This window comes from Zophobas morio, unplaced genomic scaffold (genome assembly GCF_036711695.1).
Source record: "Zophobas morio isolate AGI-343-1 ecotype UQ-CSIRO unplaced genomic scaffold, CSIRO_AGI_Zmor_V1 ptg000108l, whole genome shotgun sequence".
Classification (NCBI taxonomy): domain Eukaryota; kingdom Metazoa; phylum Arthropoda; class Insecta; order Coleoptera; family Tenebrionidae; genus Zophobas; species Zophobas morio.
Genome location: NW_026972213.1, coordinates 4,924,934 through 4,947,520, shown reverse-complemented (window position 1 = coordinate 4,947,520; position 22,587 = coordinate 4,924,934). Strand labels below are relative to the sequence as shown.

The window sequence follows — 22,587 nt, the reverse complement described above, 5'->3', positions numbered from 1 at the left end:
TGCTCCTTCGTTTTGCTTTTTCCATGTTTTGTTGGTCACTTTGAACGGCTCTTGAGTGCAGTAATTCTCTCGTGGCTAACTTGTCTTTTCCCTTACTACTGACATAATTTTGTAATGAATAAATACTTATGGAAATTGTGGTGATTCTAATAAAATACGTTCTTATAAATTACAAAACAACTGTTATTACGTTATTAGATTCCCACTTCATACAGTACACTGGTGCGTCTGATAGTGATTTAAAGATAATATATTGTAAAAATACAAATCAGTGAAATTGGTTTGTAGTGTGTAAAACCAATATAAAGCTTAAAGACGCGAAGGATCTTGTTGATAGCATCTAGAAGAAAATTTTATCATTTTTACATAAAATAAAAAATTGGTCTAAGGTTAATTACAATCGACCAAATCCAGTTTTTTTTTAGGTTTTGCAAAATTTTATTTATTTTATTAAGCATCCAAAATTTCCAGTCTACAGTCGGAATATAGGTAATAGATATTTTTGAGAATTTATGGAAAAATTATAAGACCAGAGTTCGCAATGTCAGAAAACTTTATTTAGGGAAGTTAAAAATGATATTTTCAAGTTAAAATTTTCGGAATTTTGTTAAAGAAGCTAAGAATGATAATCACAGCATTCCTTATTTCTTATACCTTGGAATTCTCATGATACTGATGGTCAGGTTCGATCAAGTCAAGGCATCGCAGATCTCTTTCCTAAATTTTTTCAGGAAAACTATTCTAAATTATCTGTCATCTCGGATCAGGTACAAGAAACCAAGGATAGCATATTTGATGTTAATAACTTTGAATCAGTTGAAGATATTACAAGTAAAATATGTACTCTGAATGATAAAGCAACCTGACCTGACCTTTTTTTTTGGGAGGAGACATCTTGCATGCAGCAAGAATCAGAGATCCTTTTTTATGTGAGTTGTGGTCATACCTGTCGGAACGGGAACAAACAGTTAAAGTAAAGTAAAGTAAAGTTTTCTCTTAAAATATAAAAGTAACTTCAGGTGTACCACAAGGTACCCGTCTAGGACCATTGCGGTTTAATATTTATTTAAACGATCTTAAAAAGATTTTATGGATAAGACTGCATTCTTGTTGTATGCAGATGATTTAAAATTTTTTCGCGTTACTAATAAAAATACTGACTGTCTCTCAAATTAGAACGTCTTGAGGTTTTTTGTGCTTTGGGTATTTATCTCGACAGGTCTATGAGTTATACATATCATATGAATAAAATCATATCTAAATGTAACAAGCGGTTAGCTCAGCTTAGTTCAGGTTAAAAAATTTGCAGATACCCCACCAATTATTATTATTATTACATACAGGCTGATTCAGCGTAAATGACGAATTTATCCTATCCGGATAGGCACCCCAAAATACATTTTTCTTCTATTCCTTGATTTATAGTGCATAGAATAGAAAATATCATGAATCCAAGTTTGCATTCTTGTGTCACTGTCAATTTTAAGGAGTTGAAAGTTAGGCATTTCCAAAAATGCCAAGATATTCATTTTACAACACCAAGACAACGGATATAACCTTAATTTGTGGAGAGTATAAAAAAATGCTTTAATGTACTCCTAGAAATACACCGAATGTAGACATCCAACAGATAAAATTTTCAAAAGAAATTTTTGAAAGAATTTGTAGTCTTTTTTACCCTCTCGGGACTAAAACTGATAGTGTAAATCGGGACTAAAGTGGTTCTTTTTGACCCTAGGGACATGACAACCAAACACTTTTAACTTAAAATGGTAATATAAACACATCGAAAAATGCAAAAATATTTACATCTATAGCCTTGGTTACCCGACAGAGCTTACTGTTGCGATTGATGATAGGTAATTTCGAATATTTTCTTCCAATTTAAAATTTAGTATCTATAGTCCCGAGAGGACAAAAAATAGTATATACACGACTAGACTAAAGTGCGATGTAATCCCTCAAGTGGTTACAGCGCGAGCGTTAGCGAGGGCACTAATATCCACTTTCGGAATTAAATCTTGCACTTTAGTCTCCTCGTATATAATATACTATTTTTTAAGATTCTCAAAACACGAAAGAATTTAATAATATATTCGAGAAACTGTTAAAACTTCGGCTCGTGAAATAAAAAGCAAAAATATGAAACTGTATTGTCATTAGTATTGTAGTAATTTTATTCAACCAGGTTTCTAGCGTAATGTAAAATATTATCTTTCACTCGTTTATGGTATACTTCTTTATTTGAAGTAATGAATTCGAAAATTTCCAAAAAGTTGTTTCCTTTCTCTGCATTTTCTATCAAATCGGGAAGTTCTTCACTTTCGGAGAGACAAAATCTAAGTATGAAAGATCCGAAGAGCAATCCATAGCAAGAAAATTTTTTCCAGTGCTTCATTAATGTGTTAAAAGGTAAAATATCCACCGAATCACAATTCAGCTGATGTAGATATCCGCAAACAGCCTCGTGGTAAATTTTCAGTAACTCTTCCACATTTTTATATTTTTCTGTATCAACACATGTGTAAATGAAAAATGATAAATCCAGAACAGGTGAAGAGAAACCAGAGAACTGCCAATCAATTAAAGACACTTCTACAGGTTTTCCCAATTGTTCCTAAAAAAAAACTCGATACACTTAATTGTTTTTTAAAGAACACTTTCTGGTATGTATACTTTAAACATAAAATTGTTAGTCCATGAGTCCCCATGAGTTATTACAGCATGTTCCAAATCTTCCGAAACTAAAGAGATTAAAATAGATGCGACCTCATTCTCTGAAAATTTAACCGATGCTACATCTGTATCATCTTCCCATAACTTTCTTACTTCTTCGAAATACTGAAAAAATACACGTGCCATTTTCGCTTTCGAAATATATCTAGACCACATATTACCATAGTTCTTCACCAGTCGTTTAAAAGTTTCAGGTCGTTTGTAACGCAAAGCTAGCGAAAATGCATGCCACTTTCCGTAGCCTTCTAAAACTAGTCTGACTTGTGGAAAAGTTAGTGAAATTTTTCGATTAGCCATTTCAAATCCTCGCAATTTTAAGTTCTCTAAAATTAGAGCTTCATTCTTTTCAAGGTTTCGAGTAAGGTAACAAGTTGGTAGTGATTTCAAAATATCGCTTTCGATCCCATTTCTTATTGAAAGTTTCTAAAAGTTGGTACAACCTTATCGTAGATGTAAATTTCTAGCTCAAAAAGTTCTTTAATGGGTAGCTCATTTCTAAGAAGCTCATTTTGCGCAGATGTTTTTATGACTAAATTTAATTCCTTTGTATTTTCTTTTTTAGTTTTGCCAGTAACAGAAACGAAAGTAATTTTACCTAGGTACCCATCACCTCGTTCTGTTTTCCCATGAACTTGTATTTTGTATTCGATAAAATTTTCTTCTGCTATTAATAGTTCTATTAAGTCTGAAACTCTTTTATCACACATTGCGACTAATCCCACCAAGTTACACAAAAAGAGTATTACGTGATACGGGTTCGCTTTGACACGATAATTATACACAAGAACAGATAATGGAACATTTGTTTTAATTTGATCCGGTCATGATATGTCTAGATAAGTGGTTCGTGCGTACATTACTTTGAAGAAAACAATGGCGATTACAAAATTTACTGAACAATTGTTTTACTTGTTAACACATACGTATTTTTAATCTTAAATTATTAAATTTGTTACACGTTCAATTAATACTGTCAACTTTGGTACAGTTTTTTATAACTTGACAATATTTTAACAATGAGAACTCAAACACTTGTGTTTCTTCCTTTTATTATTTCAGTGGGTTACTTACGTTTTATTAGTCACGTTAATGCAATAAATCTGTCGCGATCAACTTGTCTTGGCCTTTATTACTGAATAAATTTTACAATGAACGCTTGTGAAAATTGGGGGAATTAGAAAATTATTGCAGTTAGGGTTCCATTTCATATAATTTATACTGGTTTGCTCGATAATGATTTAAAGATAATTAATTTGTAAAAAATGCAAATCATTAAAATTGGTTTGACGTGGATGCAGCTTTAAGATGTGAAAGTTCTGGTCAATATCATGTTGAAACAATGTTATTGTTGTTAAATAAATTAAAAAAGAACCTACAATTTCCACAATAGAAAATTTCGAAAAAATGTGCCAGGTACTCATGTGAAAACGAAAAAGAAATTCTCTGAAACTCCTTGTATCTTTTCAACCTACTGCTCTTTCTAAAGCATAGTTTAAAATATTGAGTCCTTTCTGACATATTAATGGGCCTAGGTTCACGTTCTATTGGAGGTAGAATGGGGGGGCGGCCTTATTCTGTAACGATCCTCTCTATTGCAAAGTGTTTTTAATCGGACGCTGAATTCAATTTAGAGGAACGCGGTCGTTATCCGCGAAAGTGGCGACGCCAGTGCAGACAGGTGTAATTCAGCGTCCGGCGGGGCTTTTGTCCAGGAAGTACCTGTTTCCGTCCACTGGTTGGTTCCCCCAAAATAGCACGAAAGTACGATCTCTCGGCAAGTGGGGGTAAACACATTGTCTAGCTTTCGGTGTGATTATAAACGACTGAACTTACCAATCCCCCCTGAAACAAATCTCGCCTCTTTGAAAAACCATGAAATTTGATTTTGCGATTTTCGTTTTGTGCCACGGGGGCGCAAATTGGAAGGTATCGGTATATATTTAACCAGAAAATGAACTCTTAGAATTTACATGGTTAATTTCCAGTATTTATGTTTATATTTCGAAAAAATTTGTATAAATGAAAAGGAAATTTGACTGACTTTGTCTCCTTAAACCAGAGGGGTGGACTGACTAATACTTCAAAACGGTCGAAAATTATTTCGAGTGAGGACCTATTATTGTAAGAAAAATTATTTGCAGTGTGACATTGTGTAATTTTCGAGTAAATAGGGTGAACTGTTCTTGATTTGATTAAATAAAAAAGATGTAACGAGGATAAGAATGAGATTAGAATTCGCTAGTGCAAACCTGTGGTGCAAACCTTATTCGAACCCTTGGGAGACAGAAATTAGTCACCTCCTGACGCCGCAGCCCAAGCAGCTACAACACAGTTGTTATCAAGCGCGCGAAGTATCGCCCAGCTAACATTGCAGAAACATATTTTTGAGAAAATAATTGTGATTAAAACTAAATCCGGATTCGTAAACTACAAGTGTACTATAAAATATAAAAAATATGCTTTGTTAAAAATTTTAGGGGGATGACATCACGTTGTAGGTGGGGATGAATAGACAAATTTTGATTAGCCTTATAGCGTTTATTCATTTACTCACTAGTCCAGTAGTTTCGGAGATTATGTGCCTAATAAAACTGGATAGAGGTGCCAGACAGATAGACGAAAAAGTGAGACTACTTTTGTTAGAGATCATGAAACGTCGAGAAAACATAATTATTATATATATATATATATATATATATATATATATAATATAAAAAAAATGTCATTCGTCCGATGGACTCGATTACTATATTTCCTGAGCATGCACTCAAGAAGTAAAAAGCACCGGTGCTGTTCTATATCATAAAAATAATAATATAGAAAAATTAAAAAAATTAAAATGACATGGTTTAATGCTATATGATTTAATGATGGTCAGATGCTGGTGGTATAATTCGATATCATTTTCAAAACGTGTCTCCTCTCAGTAATCGTACTATACCTTCAACTCTGGATTCGTATACTCAGTTATTCCATTATTCAGCTATTACCTGTAAAATAAACCCTACGAAACCTTACAAAACATTTAATTTTTTTTTTAAATAACAAGCTCTAATAAAACTTTATGGTAAATGTACAATATAAAACCCAAAAAAAGCTGCCATTAATTTTCACCAACATTTCAACAATTTTATTCAACCAAGTTTTTGGCATAATGTAGTATACTTCTTTCACTCGCTTGTAGTATACTTCTTGATTTGAAATACTTTTTTTTTAATTTTCCAAAAAGCTTTTGCCTTTTTTTGCGATTTCTAGAAAATCGGGAACTTCTTCATCTTCGGAAAGGCAACGTTTGAGTATAAAAGACCCCAAAATTAATCCACAATACGAAAATTTTCTCCAGTGCTTCACTAATGTGTTAAAAGGTAGAATATCCCCCGGATCACAATTTAACTTAGTCAAGTGTCCGCAAACTGCATCGTGGTAGATTTTTAGGAAATCTCCCACATTTTGATATTTTTGTGTATCAACACAAGTGTAAATGAAATATGATAAATCAAAAACAGGTGAAGCGAGATCAGACAACTGCCAGTCAATTATACAGACCTCTATAGGTTTTCCTGACTTTTCCTAAAAAATACTCAGTGTAAATTTCACTAAAAAAATTATTCCACTATGTCTACTTTAAACATAAAATTGTTAGTCCAACAATCCCCATGAACAATTACAGCATCATCTAAATCTTCAGAAAGTAGACAGGTTAAAATGTATGTAACTTCATTCTCTGAAAATTTAACCGATGCTACGTCCCTGTTATCTTTCCAAAACTTTCTCACTTCTTCGTAGTGCTGAAAAATTACATGTGCAGTTTTCGTTTCCAAAACACTTGTAGGCCACATATTACCAAAATTTTTCACTAGTTGTGCAAAAGTTTTAGGTCGTTTGTATCGCAGAGCTAATGAAAAGGCGTGCCACTTTCCATAACTTTCTAAAACCAGTTTGATGTGTTCAAAAGTCAGCGGAATTTTTCGGTTAGCTATATCAAATCCTTGCGATTTTAAGTTTTCCAAAATAAGTGCTTCTTCATTTTCGAGGTTTTGCGTAAGGAAACAAATTGGCATCGACTTCAAAAAATCGCTTTCGAATCCCATTTCGTGTTGGAAGTTTCGAAAAGTTGGTATAACCTTATTATAAACGTAAATTTCTGATTAAAAAAAAATCTTTAATGGGGATCTGACTTCGAAGAAGCTCATTTTGAGCAGATGTTTTTATGACTAAATTTAGTTCTTTTGAATCTTCATTGTTAGTTTTGCCAGTAACCGAAACAAAAGTAACTTTACTTAGGTACCCATCACCTCGCCTTGTTTTTCCATGAAATATGATTTTGTATTCGACAAAGTTTTCGTTTCTTGTTAGAAGTTCTATCAAGTTTGAAACTCTTTTATCAGACATTGCGACTGCAGTCACGAAGTTTGACGTCAAGATAACATATATTAATGCATTACCGACACCTATTCTAAGTTTTAAACTTTTTAAAGTGGTTACGGACAGTTAATCATCTTTGGTATAGTTTTTTTGTCCCTCGACAATATTTCAATGATAACAACACATTAGCCTATTTTTCTGGGTTTGATTTCTTCCATGGCCTATTTATGCATGTTTTAGTTGTTACTTTGGACGGCCCATGGGTGTAATAACTCTCTCCTAGGCAATGTAACTTGTCTCATCTTACTGATTAGAGTAATGAAGGCTTGTGGAAATTGTGGTGAATCTAAAAGGTCACTTAATAAAATATACATACAAAGCAATTGCTGATAGGGTTCAAACAATATGCACTGGTCTGCCTGATCGTATTTAAAAATAATTTAATAAAATACCAGTCATTTAAATTGATTTGAAGTGCGTGCAGAACTAATATAAACCAACTCAGAGACATGCATTCAGAAGCAATTTTTGTCATTGTTAAATCACTACATACTACATAGTATATTAAATAAAGTCTCTATATGTCTGTCTGAACGCGATAATCTCAAAAACTATTGTGCTGATAGTTTTACCGATAGAGTAATTCACGAGGAAGGTTTAGGCGTATAATTTATGAAGGTTTTGTGAAAATTGGCCGAACTATGATAATAATAATTATTGTCGAGCAAGTGGGACAAAATCATGCCATCTGAAAGCGTGATTGGTATGGGCTCCGTAAACCGTCAGAATATCGGACGCTGCATATTTGTTTTGTTTCAGTAATGTCTATCGTACATTATAATTGGATAGATCTCTTAAATAATATACAATACATATACAACTTTATTACGCCAAACAAATGATCCGAACATAGACACTTAATGCTGCTCTTCATCGAACTTCCACACTAGATAATTTCCAAGAAATTTGCCAAGCTGTCACAAAAAGAGGAGAAAGAGAACAAACTTGATAATTTTTTGAATTTCGGGGAAGCAAGTGATGTGACTCTCTGAAACCAATTTTAAGCTGCTGCAACAAAAGTCGTAGTATCATTTCAATCTACTACTATAGATCATTTTAAAACATAGTTTAAAATATTGGGTCGTTCTGATGTTAATAGCCTATGTCCTTTTCCATATTTTATTACAGTCATAATGTGTATGTTTCTATCTATATATGTCAACGAAGCCACTGATCTGTTTGCTACGGATTTTTAAAAAGCATTTGACCAAATAAATACCTACTTTCACTTTACTTCATGAAATTAAACCTTTAGGATTTATTATATTGTAGGTAAGCGACGAAAAATGTTGCTGCCCCGGTGGGAATCGAACGAAACGTCTCCCACTTGCCGGACGGGTGCCTTGACCACTAGACCACGAGGCCGCTTAGCTTTCTCCGCTTACCAACGTGTTATTGTGCCGCCACAATATTATACTCCTAAGATTTTTTTTTTATTTTAAGTCTCCAGTTTTTTTGTTGTTGATATTTTCGTTTTACATCTTATAATGAGCAGAATTTTTTTGTTATAAATTTTAAGTGCATGTTTTGGCATTGATGACAATGGAGGTATTTCTGTAAATTCAAGGTTGTAAAACAACCATGGCAAGGAACATCCATAGCAGTTCTGAGCGCAAAAAAACTTCAGAGTTTTCGGTATTTTTACCCCTGCCGTTTCTGCAGCTCAATTTGTACCACAATGTCTCAGCCTAGGCTTGCTTAGGCAAGCAGGCGGATATCTGGGATATGGACATTGTGCTTCTTCAGGGATAACGGGGGACGGGTAAAGGGCCTATGTTTATAGAAACTATCAAACCTAGGGCATGCCTCTATTTATCTAAACGGATACAGACCCTTCCTTTAGAACACATGTTCAGCCTGTTCCTTAGGGATGTAGCCGCTGCCTGTATAAATATCATAACCGATAGGACGCTGGGATCACAAATAGTGTGCTGGGTCTGTCTACCGTATGACTCATCTATATTATCACCCTCAGCTGAGTTGAACCTACCTACGTCACTAAAGTGAGGGAAAAGGTTATTGATATTACTGTGAGCTCAATAGGGCTGGCTCATGAAATCAGACTAGCATGCATCGACAGAGCCGAGTTCATTGGAATATCGATACATGAAGAGTCGAAACGGGAGCATGGAGATCCAAGAGCGACAACTGATACGAATTGAGTCCAACATGCAAAAGTAGCGGAAAAAATGGCCATTGTCGAGTCTTACAAGGAGAGTTGCCGAACGCGTAACCTTCGTAGTGTCGGCTGAACTCCATGAGGGTACTCTAATCTCAGTAGGTTGACACAAGGAAGCTCTGGCATAGGGCCCGACTTGACCAATCATCCAATTATCCTTGGGAGCTGCAGGTATCAGAGGGTTCAAAAAGAATTTAAATCCAATTCAACTTGGGAAAACAAACAGATGGAAGTACTTCTGTAGAAAGATAGACTACTTTCCATAAGCAGCAAGACTTTAAAGGTCCTCATTAAGGACTTATTCACTAAATTAGAGTAACCGCACATGCCCTTGTGGCATGAGTCTCCTATTACGTACGCACTTACCAAACTCAATAGAGTGTAATAAGGGGGTATAGGAAACCCCAATACACATCGTTTCTTGAGACAAATGGCCATTTGCCACTAAAATCGTCGCCCCAGAGAAGTTGAAATAGACAGTAAACTTTTTGCTACATTCAAATCAGTGAGTAATTGAGTATGAGTGAAATTTTTCCAGATCTCTTGCAAAACATCGTAGAATCTCTTACTAAGACACTGTAGCATCTTTTCAGAGCTTAGCTCGCTTTGAGTTATATACTTCCTGGCTGGAGGGAAGTAAGAACTCCCTTGATTCATTATCTGGGCATATTTTACCTTACACGTTGTTTAAAGTAAAAAGATCTAAATCATATAAAAAAAAAACTTGTCATATGTCTGACACTGAGAAATAAGAAATCTAGAACACTTTATATTAAATATAAAGTATGTATAAAGAATAAAGGAAATTAAAGTACTGTTTATTTTCTCTAATATTGCAACAGTTTTATTCAGCCAGGTTTCTAGCGTAATGTAGTATATTATCTTTCACTCTCTTGTGGTATACTTCTTGATTTGAAGTATTGAATTCGAAATTTTCCAAAAAACTTCTACCTTTCTCTGCTGTTTCTATAAAATCGGGAACTTCTCCACCTTCGGACAGAGAAAATCTCAGTATAAAAGTCCCTATAATTAATCCGCAACACGAAAATTTCCTCCAGTGCTTCATTAATGTGTTAAAAGATACAATATCCTCCGGAACACACTTCAGCTTACGTAAATATCCGCAAACAGCACTGTGGTAAATTTTCAGCAATTCTTCTACATTTTTATATTTTCCTGTATCCACACAAGTGTAAATGAAATATGATAAATCAAAAACAGGTGAAGCGAGACCCGAAAACTGCCAGTCGATTAGACACACTTCTGTAGGTTTTCCAGACTTTTCCTGCAGAAGACTAGATAGAAATGTATCTAAAAAAATAATTCTAATATGTCTACCTTAAACATAAAATTGTTAGTCCAGCAGTCCCCATGAATTATCACAGTATGATCCAAATCTTCAGAAAGTAGAGAGGTTAAAATAGATGTCACCTCATTCTCTGAAAATTTAACCAATGCTACATCTGTACCATTTTCCCAAAACTTTCTCACTTCTTCGTAGTACTGGAAAAATACACGTGCAAGTTTTGTTTTCAAGATATATATAGACCACATATCGCCTAAATTTTCCACTAGTTGTTTGAAAGAATCAGGTCGTTTGTATCGCAGAGCTAGTGAAAAGGCGTGCCACTTTCCATAACTTTCTAAAACCAGTTTGATGTGTTCAAAAGTCAGCGGAATTTTTCGGTTTGCCATTTCAAATCCTTGCGATTTTAAATTTTCCAAAATAAGCGCCTCCTCGTTTTCAAGGTTTTGCGCAAGGTAACAACTTGGCAGCGACTTCAAAAAATCGCTTTCAAATCCCATTTCGTATTGGAAGTTTCTAAAAGCTGGTATAACCTTATCGTAAATGTAAATTTCTAATTCAAAAAATTCTTTAATCGGCAATTGACTTCGAAGGAGCTCATTTTGGGTAGATGATTTTATGACTAAATTTAATTCTTTTTTATCTTCAGTGTTAGTTTTTCCAATAACAGAAACAAAAGTAACTTTGCCTACATATCCATCACCTCGTCCTGTTTTCCCTTGAATTTCGACTGTGTATTCGATAAAGCCTTCGTGTCTTATTAAAAGTTTCATCAAGTCTGAAATTCTTTTATCAGACATTGTGACTGCTGTGACTGAAGTTACACCAAGAGAATATTCACCATATTACCGAATACTTCTTTTTGTTTTAAACTTTTAAATTCGTTGTAGGTGCAGTTAATTTTATCAATATTGGTATAATGGTATAGTTTTTTTATCACTAAGTAGACCATATTTCAGCAGTAACACATACACCTTTGTTTCTGGGTTGTATTTTTTTCGTGGCCCACAAATGCTTGTTTTGTTAGTGAAATTACCTTGTCAGTATTTGATTACTGACTAAATTAAGGCTACTTACTTATACCACGACCTATAAATTACTACAAAGCGATTGCTGTAAAAACCCACTTTATAAAACTTCCTTCACAGTGATTTAAATATATTTTGAAAAAATACAAATCACTGAAATTCCTCTGTAGTGTGTGCAGCATCTGTTACTACCAGCTCAAAGGTGTGAAACTTGTCGATAGTACCCAGAAGGAATGTTTGTTATTGTTAATTAAATCTAAGAAAACGTTCAAGTTTCCACAGTAAATTACTTTGAAAAAACTTGAGAAATCGTCTTGGAAAGACGAAAAAGGAAAACAAACTTTATAAGTTTCGAAATTTTGGCATAATTCAGTGACGATTAGTTAATACTGGAGAAACGAGTTGTTTAGTTGCTGCAACAGAAGTTCTTGCATCTCTTCGACCTATTACTTTACCTTTCTAAAGCATAATTTGAAAGATTAAATAGCTCTGATACTGCTGACGTACGTCTACGTTCCATTAAAATCATAGTATGTTCATATTGTCACATTAGACTTTTTGGGGTTTTATCCCTGCAGTGGTGACGTACGGTCTCTCAGACCGACTAAAATTTAAATTTTGAATTTTAGCGCCTACGCACGTCATACGTCATTCTGCGTCAGTTTAGCTTATTTTTTTAGTTCTCCGAACCTGCAGTGTGCATCATAGCGTGCAGGCGTTAATAGCTGTCAAGTAACTGCCAATTTCGGACTCTCAGACCGACGTCACCACTTATGCTACACTTTGTTAAATTGTAATATTGAAAAAGTTTTTACTTGTTTTGTGTTGTGAAGTGAATTTATTGCTAAAGGTAAGTTTTAAGATGCAACAAAACTGTTGTCTTAAGTGTAAACAATTCTAGAAGATATTTGCAAACAATAATGAGTTATGAAGCGGACCAGCAGAGACTTCAACGTCTGATGGAAGAGTGTTTTTCTGATGAAGATGATTGCGAAGCTGACGACGCGGTAGATGATGAAGTTGAAGACGGTCGTTTTGAAGAACGAGAAGAAAATACCGATACAGAGCAGGAATTAGAATTTGACGACGTTGAATCTGATCAAGAATCGAGTGAAGAACGAAAGGTAAATACGAGGTTGGTTTTTATTGGCAAGGATGGAACTATTTGGAGAAAGCATTGTAAGCAAAGGAAGGTTAGACGAACAATAAAAAATATTGTGACTCAATTACCAGGACCCATTGGTCCTGTACGGTTAGTCAAAACACCACTTGAAATTTTTCATCACTTTTTTGATCAGAATGTATTAGATATAATAGTTGAAAATACAAACAAATATTTAGCGACTGCAGAAGCTAACTATTCTCGAGCGACTTATACTCGTCCCACAAATTTTATAGAAATTCAAGCATTACTGGGCATTCTGTTACTTAGTGGTGTCAAAAAATCAAATCACTTGAACGCTGAAGATTTATTTAAATCGAATGGTACTTGCCCCGAAATATTCAGACTTACAATGTCGTGCCAAAGATTTCGAATTCTTTTGAGATACCTGAGATTTGATGATATAGACACTCGCGCTGAGCGAAAATCTTTGGATAAGCTGGCTCCTATCAGAGAATTGTTCACGGCTGTAGTAGACAACTGTAAGAAAAATTACAGCCTCTCTCATAGCACAACAATCGATGAGAAACTAGAAGGCTTTCGGGGCCGTTGTTCCTTTCGCCAATATATTCCGAGCAAGCCCAATAAATATGGCATTAAAATTTATGCTCTTTGCGATGCAAAAATGTTTTATACGGCTAATCTAGAAGTCTACGTTGGAGCCCAACCTGAAGGGCCATTTTCACAAAATAACAGTGCACTTGCAGTTGTCGATAGACTGTGTGAACCAATGAAAGGAAAAGGTAGAAACCTTACTACTGATAATTTTTTTACAAGCACTGAATTGTCTGAGCTATTGCTGCGCCATAAAATTACAACTGTAGGAACAATTAGAAAAAATAAGCGTGCGTTGCCACGAGAATTTGTTGAAGGAAAAAATCGGCCGATTGGTTCTAGTATGTTTGGTTTTAGGGATGATTGTACTCTAGTATCTTATATTCCCAAAAAAAATAAAAACGTTCTTCTGATTTCTACTATGCATGACGACGATTTAGTCAATGAGGCTACAGGAAAACCACAGATAATTCTTGATTATAACGCCACTAAAGGAGGAGTGGATACTGTAGACCAATTGTGCGCTAACTATAATTGTGCCCGTAATACCCGGAGGTGGCAAATGGTGGTTTTTTACAGTCTTGTAAATATTTCTGCAATAAATTCAGAGGTAATTTTTCACGCAAATAACCCCGAAGATAGAACTCTTCGTCGACACTTTTTAGAAGACTTATCTTTTGCGCTGATAAATAACCATTTGAAAGCACGAGCTTATTCCGAAAATTTACCAAGAACAATGCGCACCAGAATTCGGGAACTTTGCCATCTTGATCCTGAAGCTTCCACATCACAAGAACCAACAGAACCAGGACGCTGTGAATTGTGCTCTTCCAAGAAAAACAGAAAAACTCGATTCTTCTGTAAGAGCTGCAAGACGTTTATGTGCCTAGAACATTGTATAATGATCTGTGAAGATTGTTTCGGTAAAAATTTGGTTTGCGATAACTAATCTTGTTTAGAATTGATAAATAGTTATTTTTCTTGTAAAACTGTTTAATTTTATTTCACAAAAATATGAAAATTGTACTTTGTTATGTCTTCTAAAATTTGAATTTGCAAAAAAAAATTGAATTTAATTTTTTTCTTAAATAAAAAACTAAATCTGACAGTTCTGTTTACAATCAATAAGCTGTAAAGATAGTATAGTTAATAAATATTAAAAAAAAAAACACGAAAAAGTTGAAATGTCTGTGAGACCGACGTCACCACTGGTGTCATGAAATAGCACGTCACCACTGGAGGGTTAAAATATCGACATTTCTCTCTTCGGGAAATCGTCTAGACGCGAATTGCGGCGGCAGACCGAGGAGACCGTAGTGCTGAGCTTGCCATAGATTGATGAACTATGATTTTGCAAGCTCAGCACGGGAGAGTCTTTCTGGGCTCGTACCGGAGCTTCGGAAAGCAGAGTGTGTGTGGTGGCTCACGGCGACATAAGCTAGGTAAGTAGTTTTAGTAGTTATATGTATTTTTTTTGTAAATTTTTTTGTTTTGGGTAAATAGATTTTCTTTTTAAGTTTTTTTTTTTACTTTTTATTTGAAGAGTTTTGGGGGCACGTGACATATTTGGTGGAGGCGCCGGGCATCGATCCCGGCACCTCTCGCGCTGTATAGATTTTCAAGAAGCATTTGAAGAAAATTTTCAGGAAGTATAAATTAACTTCTTATAATGCTATTATTTTTTTTTCATTCTCAACTATGCTGTTGTGTTCATACTTTGTTCCTACATGCCATGATGCGAAGAAATTTGTTGTTATAAGTTGTAAGTGCCAGTTTTCGCCATGGTGACGATAGGGGTACTTCTGTAGCTTCAAAATTGTCAAAACGTTTTGGTCACATTTCGATGAAACTCTTGCACCCTCCGACGTGGGCTTTTAACACTTAACTGTGAGGTGTTACCTAACGTTGAAGTGTTACTGAATGTAACGACGTGTGAAAGATAGGTATGTCTTGCTTATTGCCAGCTCCAAGAATTCATTGCATCTAAGCAATGTACTATAAAGTGCGTCGAGTTATGTGTTCAGACAAATGCCACTACAGCTTATTCCTTAATTCTTCATTCATAGTGTCATCAACCCTTAACGAGGCTTATTAAGTTCACAAAAAAATAAATTCTAAGACTTCATGGTAAATGTAAAATTTAAAGAACAAAAAAAATTGAACTATAATTTATTTTCACTAATATTGGAACAATTTTATTCAACCACGTTTCTGGCGTAATGTAATATATTATCTTTCACTCGCTTGTAGTATACTTCTTGGTTTGAAGTATTGAATTCAAAATTTTCCAAAAAATTTTTGCCTTTCTCGGCTGTTTCTATAAAATCGGGAACTTCTTCACTTTCGGACAAACAAAATCTGAGTATAAAAGAACCAAAAAGCAATCCATAACACGAAAATTTCCTCCAGTGTTTTACTAATGTGCTAAAAGGCAAAATATCTCCAGGATCACAGTTCAGCTGATGTAAATATCCGCAAACAGCGTCGTGATAAATTTTCAGCAAGTCTTCCACATTTTTATATTTTTCTGTATCAACACAAGTATAAATGAAATATGATAAATCCAAAACCGGCGAAGCGAGTCCAGACAACTGCCAGTCGATTACATACACTTGTGTTGGTTTTCCAGCCTTTTCCTAAAAAAAATCAGTAAAAATAAAAAAAAATATATTACAATATGTCTACCTTAAACATAAAATTGTTAGTCCAGCAGTCCCCATGAATTATTACAGCCTGATCCAAATCTTCAGACACTAATGAGATTAAAATAGATTTGACTTCATGTTCTGAAAATTTAACCGATGCTACATCCTTATTATTTTCCCAAAACTTTCTCACTTCTTCGTAATACTGTAAAAATACAGGTGTGAGGTTCGTTTTTAAAATATATCTAGACCACATATTGCCTAAGTTTTTCACTAATTGTTTAAATGTCTCAGGTCGTTTGTATCGCAAAGCTAGTGAAAAAGCGTGCCACTTTCCGTAACTTTTCAAAACCAGTCTGATGTGTTCAAAACTCAGTGGAACTTTTCGGTTAGCTACATCAAATCCCTGCAATTTTAAATTTTCCAAAATTAGGGCTTCATCATTTTCCAGGTTTTGGGTAAGGTAACACGTTGGCAGCGACTTCAGAACATCGCTTTCGAATCCCATTTCTGTCTCGAAGTTTTTAAAAGTTGGTACAACTTTATCGTAGATGTAAATTTCTAGTTCAAAAAGTTCTCTAACTGGTAGCTGACTTCGAAGAAGCTCATTTTGCGCAGACGTTTTAATGACTAAATTTAATTCTTTTGTGTCTTTGTTTTTGGTTTTACCGATGACAGAAACAAAAGTAACTTTTCCTAAGTACCCATCACCTCGTCCTGTTTTCCCATGAACTTCTACTTTATATTCGAGAAAATTTTCGTTTCTTGCTACAAGTTCTACCAAATCTGAAACTCTTTTCTCACACATTGCAAATGATGCCACCAAGTTACACAGAGTGAATATTAAATGAGTTTGAATGCGGGCTCACTTTGATACGTTAATTATATAAGTACCAAAAGATAATGGCTGCGGTTATCATTGTTTTCATTGATCCAGACGTGATATGCATTAATTTATTATTTTAAAGAAAACAATAGCGATTATAGAACTTACTGAACAATTGTATTACACAACACTTATTTTTAGTCTTAAATTTAAAAAATCCAATAATTTTAAACAATACTATAAAAAAGCCAAAAGTAAATAAATTACTCAAAAATGAGATTTTTTTAATGCCATAATCGTTAAACAGAGCTGATGTTGACCAACACATGAATTACTGTTTGCAGTTTATGTATTGACGAATTTGTTAAAGAAAATTACAGTCGTTGGTTTCTTATTTATAGTTATTATCCTTTGAGATCTTTAAACAGAACAATCAGACACAAATTTGATATGAATGCAAATGTCGGATCAAAGTTTCAAGGTTATGAAATATTAAAAGTATGAAATGAATACTACAACAATGAAAACACGGACCATTTCATGTTATTAAACTTAATTACAAATGACACTAGTAATTATTAAAATATAGAAAAACACCAAACTTTAATAAAAAACACAAAGTCTCGTGTAACAGATGCATGAGGTTGACGTTGATGAAGTTATGTACTTCATCAAGTAATGATTGGAGTATGATAATGATGCATTAGCCTACGTGTAACATACAAATTTCATCTATTACCTACTTCAGTTTTATTTTTTCAACAATAAAAATGGGTTTAACGTTAGGCACAATATTGCAAAGGGATTGTAAAGTGTATACACTAATTATATGTTATTAATATTTTTTTTTTAGGATAAATGATAACCATAATATTTTTGAACAAGTTTTAACACATGCCTAATGAAAGCTCATTATTTCAGATTTGCAGTATAATGAATAATGTTATTTTTGATTCTCTGAAAATAGGTCTCTTCTTTAGCAATATGAAAATAAAAATTTTCTAAAAATTCTTTCCCTCGATTTGCCGAGTCTACAAAATCTGGGACCTCATCAGATTCACCCAGAGAAAATTTTAACAAAAATATTCCTAAAATAAGCCCATAACAAGAAAATGTTTTCCAGTGGTTCAGCAGTTTGTCGTAGGAAAATATTTTAGAAGGATCGCATTTGAATTGACGTAAATTTTCGCTTAAAAAATCGTAATAAATTTTCAACAGCTCTTCAACATTCTTGTGTTTTTCTACGTCAACACAAGCATAGATGAAAACAGACAAATCCAAAACCGGTGAGCCTAAGCCAGATAACTGTAGATCTATGATGCGTACTCCCACAGGACGTTGACTTTTTTCCTACAATAGCAAAATTAACATTGTGGACACTATCATACCGATACTTACTTCAACTTTAAACATAAAATTGTTCGTCCAACAGTCTCCATGTAAGATAACACTAGAATGTGGATCTTCAGAGACGAGATTAGTCAAAATATTCTTGATGTCAGATTTTGAAAATCTGTTCTCTTTTAATTCTGTGTCATTTTCCCACGCATCTAATATTTCTTCGTAATATTCATATATAATATTATCCAACCCAACTTTCAAAATAAAATAAGGGAACAAATGAACGTAGTTCTCTGTAAGTTTTTCGAATGTAGCAGCACTTTTGTGTCTCATTGCCAAAGAGAAGCAGTGCCATTTGGCATAAGCTTGTAAAACTAACTTGATGTAATCATAAGTCGTGGGTATTTTTCGGTCCCAAAGACTAAATCCGTGTGTTCTCAAATTCTCTAAGACTACAATTTCACAATCCTGTAGACTTTCAGCAAGATAACATGTAGGTATTACATCCAACATATTTTTATCAACTTTCATTTCTTCCTGAAAATTCTTGAATGAAGGTATTATCTGCTCGTAGAGATAAATTTCTCTCTCAAAAAATTCCTTCACAGGTGTCTGTCTTCTAAGTTTCTCATTAGACGTCGACATTTTGACAGCAAATTCCCAAATTTTTTCTTCCCCATTCACGGTGGTACCAGTAACTGTAGTAAAAATAACTTTGGCAAAATAACCATCGCCTTTTTTTGTTTCTTCGCCAAATTGCAATTTATATTTAGAGAGGTTTTCTTTGCGCACAATCAAAGACACACAGTGTAGTATTTTTTCTTCGAACATTGTATTTGACTCCAGCTGCGGCTCCAGCTGATTATTATTATTATACAAAAAAACGAGTAATCCAATGACGTAAAGACAAATGTGCTCTCATGCTTTTATATTGATTGTTGTATTTGTATTGCTAATCTCTTTGAAGTCTGGGCTATCACTTACACCCACAAATTGCAAATTCATGTTAACATTAATTACAAATTAAGGTAGATATTTTTTTCCTACAATGAATGTTGTGAAATATATTAGATCTTTCTAAAAACTATGTTTATCCTGAAAAATTTCAAGGTCTATAAAATTCGACACTGGAATTTGTAATTGCATTTCCTGACATGTGTTAATACATAAAAAAATTTCAACAAAGTTAGCAAGGATTTATTATTCAAGTTTGTAGAGTTTTGTTTTAGATCATTACTTAACAATAACATAATGTAGCGTGCACAACACGCATTCAATAATACATAAATTCGCGGAAAATTTTTCTTAACACTAATTATCGTAAATTACTAAATTACAATTTGCGGTATTTTCAAATGAGAATGACCTTGAGAGACACTTTATAATTATATTCCTATACAAATATGACAAAAAGATGAATCGAACACAATGTCACACCATTTTAACTTAAATATGTTTAACAAAGAAAACAAGATACTAAATTAAATTATTTTTGACCACATACTGAACAACATATTTAGCTCTATTTTTTAAAGCTGATTTATTCTTGACCTCATAGTCGAAAGCCTTTCCAAAATCATTACCACTTTCAGCCGCATCTGCAATATCTAAAACTTCATCCTTTTCGGTAGCACAAATTTTAAAAACCAAGCTGCTCATTAAGATTCCGAACTTGCAATATTTTCTCCAGTCGTTTAAAAACTCTTGTTTTGGATACAATACGTCCAAATTAGAACCCAACTGTGTGGTATAAAACTTTAATTTTTCGTAATACTGTTCCAAAATATCGTTTAAGTCATCGATGTCGTCTTTAGATATACTGGCAAACACAAAATACGACAAATCAAGAATTGGTGATGAGTATACCGATATCTGCCAATCCAATATGGCGACTTCCAATGGCAAAATGTTATTTTTATTCTAAAACGAAAGAAAATTAAAAAAATGGTAGACGTTAAAACAAACTTACATCGTGTTTGAACATGAAATTATTGCACCAACAGTCACCATGTCGTATCACTTTCACTCCATTCATTTCTTGAATCATCTCGGTAAAAATATAATTTATTTGTTTTCTGAAAGATTTCCAAACATCTAAAGTTTTATCATCGAGTTCATCCTTAAGTAAGCCATGTATGTCATCCACATTATTTCCAAAAAGTGTTTCACAGTCTGTTGATTCCAGGAAACATTTGAAAATATCTACAAAACCGTCGATGAGTTGTCCAAATTTTTCAGGTTGCTGATCGTTCATTGCAATTGACACAGCATGAAATTTTGCATATTCTTCAATAACCATTTCAATATGATTCCGCGTCAGAGGTTTTTTCTTATCCCATAAGGTATAACCCTTTGATTTTAAATTTTCAAAAACAATAATTTCCATGTTGTCGGTGACGAGTGTTCCATAACATTTGGGTACGCTATTAAATGGGTTACGAATGTTCTTCGCTGTCTGAAATTGAGTAAAAGCAGGCAATACCTTTTCGTAAATGTATATTTCATTGATGAACGCTTCCTTAACCGGCGCTGAGTCTCTTAAAACTTGACTTCTTTTGCTACATTTTAACACAAGACTGTATTCCGGATTGCTTTTACCCTTTTCAGAAGTTAAAGTAACAAAAATTATGTCACCAACGTAACCATCACCTTTTTCCGAATTTCCCACAATGTGTAACGACAAATTATCGATATTATCTTTTAAGATGACACTCAACCAAGATCTGATCTCGTTTTCCATGTCAATCGCAATTGCTAAACTACTGTAACACATCCAATAGAATAACGACGGTGATTATATATTTGTGAGACGACCTCGGGCTTGTAGTGTATAACTAACATTAACAGGTACTTATAGTGGTCAATTGACAAAATTATATTTCTTATTCATTCACTGAGTTGAATTTTGTTGCGTATAAAGTAACATTAAATGGTCCGACATGTAGGGGAGGGAGGGAACCATTGGACAGTAAGAAAGTTAGAGCACTAGTGAACGGTGGTATTTAAATTAATATTCAAGCAACACCATATGGCGATAATACAATTCACTTAAATGCCAACTGTCAAAATAATCGAGAAAATATGAAAGTAGCCATTCGCCGAATGGACCCAATTACAATACTTCCTTAGCTTACGCTCGAGAACTAAAAACAGTAGTCCATGAGGGAGTAACTGTATGTAACTGTAAGAAAATGAGTTGTAATTGTGTTTATTTTTCATGTGCGTGCACCTTTTAAATAAAAAAATGTGTACTTGAATACCAGAACATACGATACATTTTACCTTTTTTTACCCCGAAGAACTGTTTATCCTTTAAGAAGAAAGATTTGCCATAATGTTAATTTCGCAGAAAAATTTTCTTTTGTATCTTATCTGTTTAAATAATAATCGAATGAAAAGAATTTGATACATTTAAAAAAATATATATTAATAAAATGATTAAACCTAATACCATGGCCGACTAGTATAAAGATTATGGCCTGTCCAAAGGAATGTCAAAGGTACATTACGTGCTGCCATCTATTAATAATTCAAAAACGACAAAAGAATTATTAACACCTTTTGAAAGGCACAAAGGCATTCATACAGAAACAAACCACCATTACACGTTTTGAAGTCCCATAATGTCAAGTCAAATTAAAATTTTGCTAAATTATTAAGTGTAATTATTAATAGATGGCAACACGTATCGTACCTCTTGGACAGGCCATAATCTTTATACTAGTCGGCCATGCTAATACATACCTTGTTTGGTACGAATTTTAAAATAATCCATTCTCTTAAATCAGACTCATATATCTGCAATGTACTAAAATTAAAACAAAATAAAGTATTTAAAGTGTTAATACCTTCTTACAATGTTTTTGTTGAGTTTTATTTAAAGAGTTCCATCTGTTAGACATAACCATAAATTAGCAACTGACCATATCGAATTGTAAAAGTACCAGAAGTTTTTTCATTACATTCGATTTTTGTTAGACAGATAATCTCCGAAACTACTGGACCGATTGTTGCCAAATTTTGTAGTTACATTAGGAATATCATGTAGATGGTAAAATGCTCACCAAAATTGGGCTAGTGATCTCCACCGCCAATGGGATGACGTCATTTCCACAGTTTATAACTTTTTTTTTTAATTTTATAAGATAAGATACTCTTGTACTTGTGGCTATACACCACAAGAGTATGTGTACGTGCTGAATTTTCACCCAAGATATCCAGAATTTTGGGAAAAAAATCAAAATTGTATATCAACATATTGCAATTTAACTTTGAAACTGCAAAACTGAATACTCAGAAATCTTGCAAACGTTTTAAGGTTACCATAATGATGGTAAATCGTTAAACAAAATGTATTCGTCTGTCCCCTCCCAAAAAATGGTTG

At 33.8% G+C, this 22,587-nt stretch overlaps 5 protein-coding genes and 1 long non-coding RNA gene across 12 annotated transcripts in view; 2 read left to right on the top strand and 4 right to left on the bottom strand.

Moving 5' to 3' along the window:
- Positions 1–1,869: 1,869 nt before the first annotated feature.
- LOC135144643 (uncharacterized) lies at positions 1,870–11,668 on the bottom strand. Of its 3 annotated transcripts, XM_064076693.1 has the most exons (3): positions 11,488–11,668; positions 10,679–11,424; positions 10,182–10,625 (listed from the first exon to the last, which is right to left on the bottom strand). In XM_064076693.1, the coding sequence occupies exons 2-3, from the start codon at positions 11,417–11,419 to the stop codon at positions 10,185–10,187; spliced, it is 1,182 nt and encodes a 393-aa protein (XP_063932763.1). In that variant the 5' UTR covers positions 11,420–11,424; positions 11,488–11,668; the 3' UTR covers positions 10,182–10,184. The 3 variants fall into 3 exon arrangements, with proteins under 3 accessions (XP_063932762.1, XP_063932763.1, XP_063932761.1); XM_064076692.1 differs by lacking the exon at positions 10,182–10,625 and adding an exon at positions 1,870–2,617 and having other exon boundaries at positions 10,679–11,659; XM_064076691.1 differs by having other exon boundaries at positions 10,679–11,668.
- Positions 11,669–12,594: 926 nt separating this feature from the next.
- Positions 12,595–14,281, top strand: LOC135144712 (piggyBac transposable element-derived protein 4-like). Its single transcript, XM_064076766.1, has 2 exons — positions 12,595–13,899; positions 14,096–14,281. Exons 1-2 carry the CDS (start codon positions 12,595–12,597, stop codon positions 14,279–14,281), a joined length of 1,491 nt encoding a protein of 496 aa, XP_063932836.1.
- A 487-nt stretch (positions 14,282–14,768) lies between these two features.
- The window catches only part of LOC135144600 (uncharacterized), a 105,130-nt gene continuing 97,311 nt past the window's right edge, over positions 14,769–22,587 (top strand). Inside the window, exon 1 of the long non-coding RNA XR_010283200.1 lies at positions 14,769–14,833. This is a non-coding gene — a long non-coding RNA (uncharacterized LOC135144600). The remainder of the gene's footprint in view (positions 14,834–22,587) is intronic.
- LOC135144646 (uncharacterized) lies at positions 15,544–16,921 on the bottom strand. 2 transcript variants are annotated; one of them, XM_064076699.1, is made up of 2 exons: positions 16,077–16,921; positions 15,544–16,021 (listed from the first exon to the last, which is right to left on the bottom strand). In XM_064076699.1, the coding sequence occupies exons 1-2, from the start codon at positions 16,842–16,844 to the stop codon at positions 15,587–15,589; spliced, it is 1,203 nt and encodes a 400-aa protein (XP_063932769.1). In that variant the 5' UTR covers positions 16,845–16,921; the 3' UTR covers positions 15,544–15,586. The 2 variants fall into 2 exon arrangements, with proteins under 2 accessions (XP_063932769.1, XP_063932768.1); XM_064076698.1 differs by having other exon boundaries at positions 15,544–16,027; positions 16,077–16,920.
- On the bottom strand, positions 17,770–19,307 carry LOC135144755 (uncharacterized). The gene is made up of 2 exons (XM_064076829.1): positions 18,261–19,307; positions 17,770–18,212 (listed from the first exon to the last, which is right to left on the bottom strand). Exons 1-2 carry the CDS (start codon positions 19,032–19,034, stop codon positions 17,775–17,777), a joined length of 1,212 nt encoding a protein of 403 aa, XP_063932899.1. The 5' UTR covers positions 19,035–19,307; the 3' UTR covers positions 17,770–17,774.
- On the bottom strand, positions 19,385–21,993 carry LOC135144754 (uncharacterized). Of its 4 annotated transcripts, none has more exons than XM_064076827.1 (3): positions 21,948–21,993; positions 20,173–20,405; positions 19,385–20,123 (listed from the first exon to the last, which is right to left on the bottom strand). In XM_064076827.1, the coding sequence occupies exons 1-3, from the start codon at positions 21,976–21,978 to the stop codon at positions 19,680–19,682; spliced, it is 708 nt and encodes a 235-aa protein (XP_063932897.1). In that variant the 5' UTR covers positions 21,979–21,993; the 3' UTR covers positions 19,385–19,679. The 4 variants fall into 4 exon arrangements, with proteins under 4 accessions (XP_063932897.1, XP_063932896.1, XP_063932895.1 ...); XM_064076826.1 differs by lacking the exon at positions 21,948–21,993 and adding an exon at positions 20,853–21,106; XM_064076825.1 differs by lacking the exon at positions 21,948–21,993 and adding an exon at positions 20,686–20,799 and having other exon boundaries at positions 20,173–20,626.

Bases quoted from the DNA above. Each gene is read 5' to 3' on its own strand.
- LOC135144643 (XM_064076691.1), bottom strand. From the start codon at position 11,446: ATGTCTGATAAAAGAATTTCAGACTTGATGAAACTTTTAATAAGACAC. The intron at 10,626-10,678 runs GTAGACATATTA...AGTCTTCTGCAG, and splicing joins CTAACAATTTTATGTTTAAG to GAAAAGTCTGGAAAACCTAC.
- LOC135144754 (XM_064076824.1), bottom strand. From the start codon at position 20,976: ATGTGTTACAGTAGTTTAGCAATTGCGATTGACATGGAAAACGAGATC. The intron at 20,124-20,172 runs GTAAGTTTGTTT...CTTTCGTTTTAG, and splicing joins ATTTCATGTTCAAACACGAT to AATAAAAATAACATTTTGCC.
- LOC135144755 (XM_064076829.1), bottom strand. From the start codon at position 19,034: ATGTTCGAAGAAAAAATACTACACTGTGTGTCTTTGATTGTGCGCAAA. The intron at 18,213-18,260 runs GTAAGTATCGGT...TTGCTATTGTAG, and splicing joins ATTTTATGTTTAAAGTTGAA to GAAAAAAGTCAACGTCCTGT.
- LOC135144712 (XM_064076766.1), top strand. From the start codon at position 12,595: ATGAGTTATGAAGCGGACCAGCAGAGACTTCAACGTCTGATGGAAGAG. The intron at 13,900-14,095 runs GTAGACCAATTG...ACCATTTGAAAG, and splicing joins CTAAAGGAGGAGTGGATACT to CACGAGCTTATTCCGAAAAT.
- LOC135144646 (XM_064076698.1), bottom strand. From the start codon at position 16,844: ATGTGTGAGAAAAGAGTTTCAGATTTGGTAGAACTTGTAGCAAGAAAC. The intron at 16,028-16,076 runs GTAGACATATTG...GATTTTTTTTAG, and splicing joins CTAACAATTTTATGTTTAAG to GAAAAGGCTGGAAAACCAAC.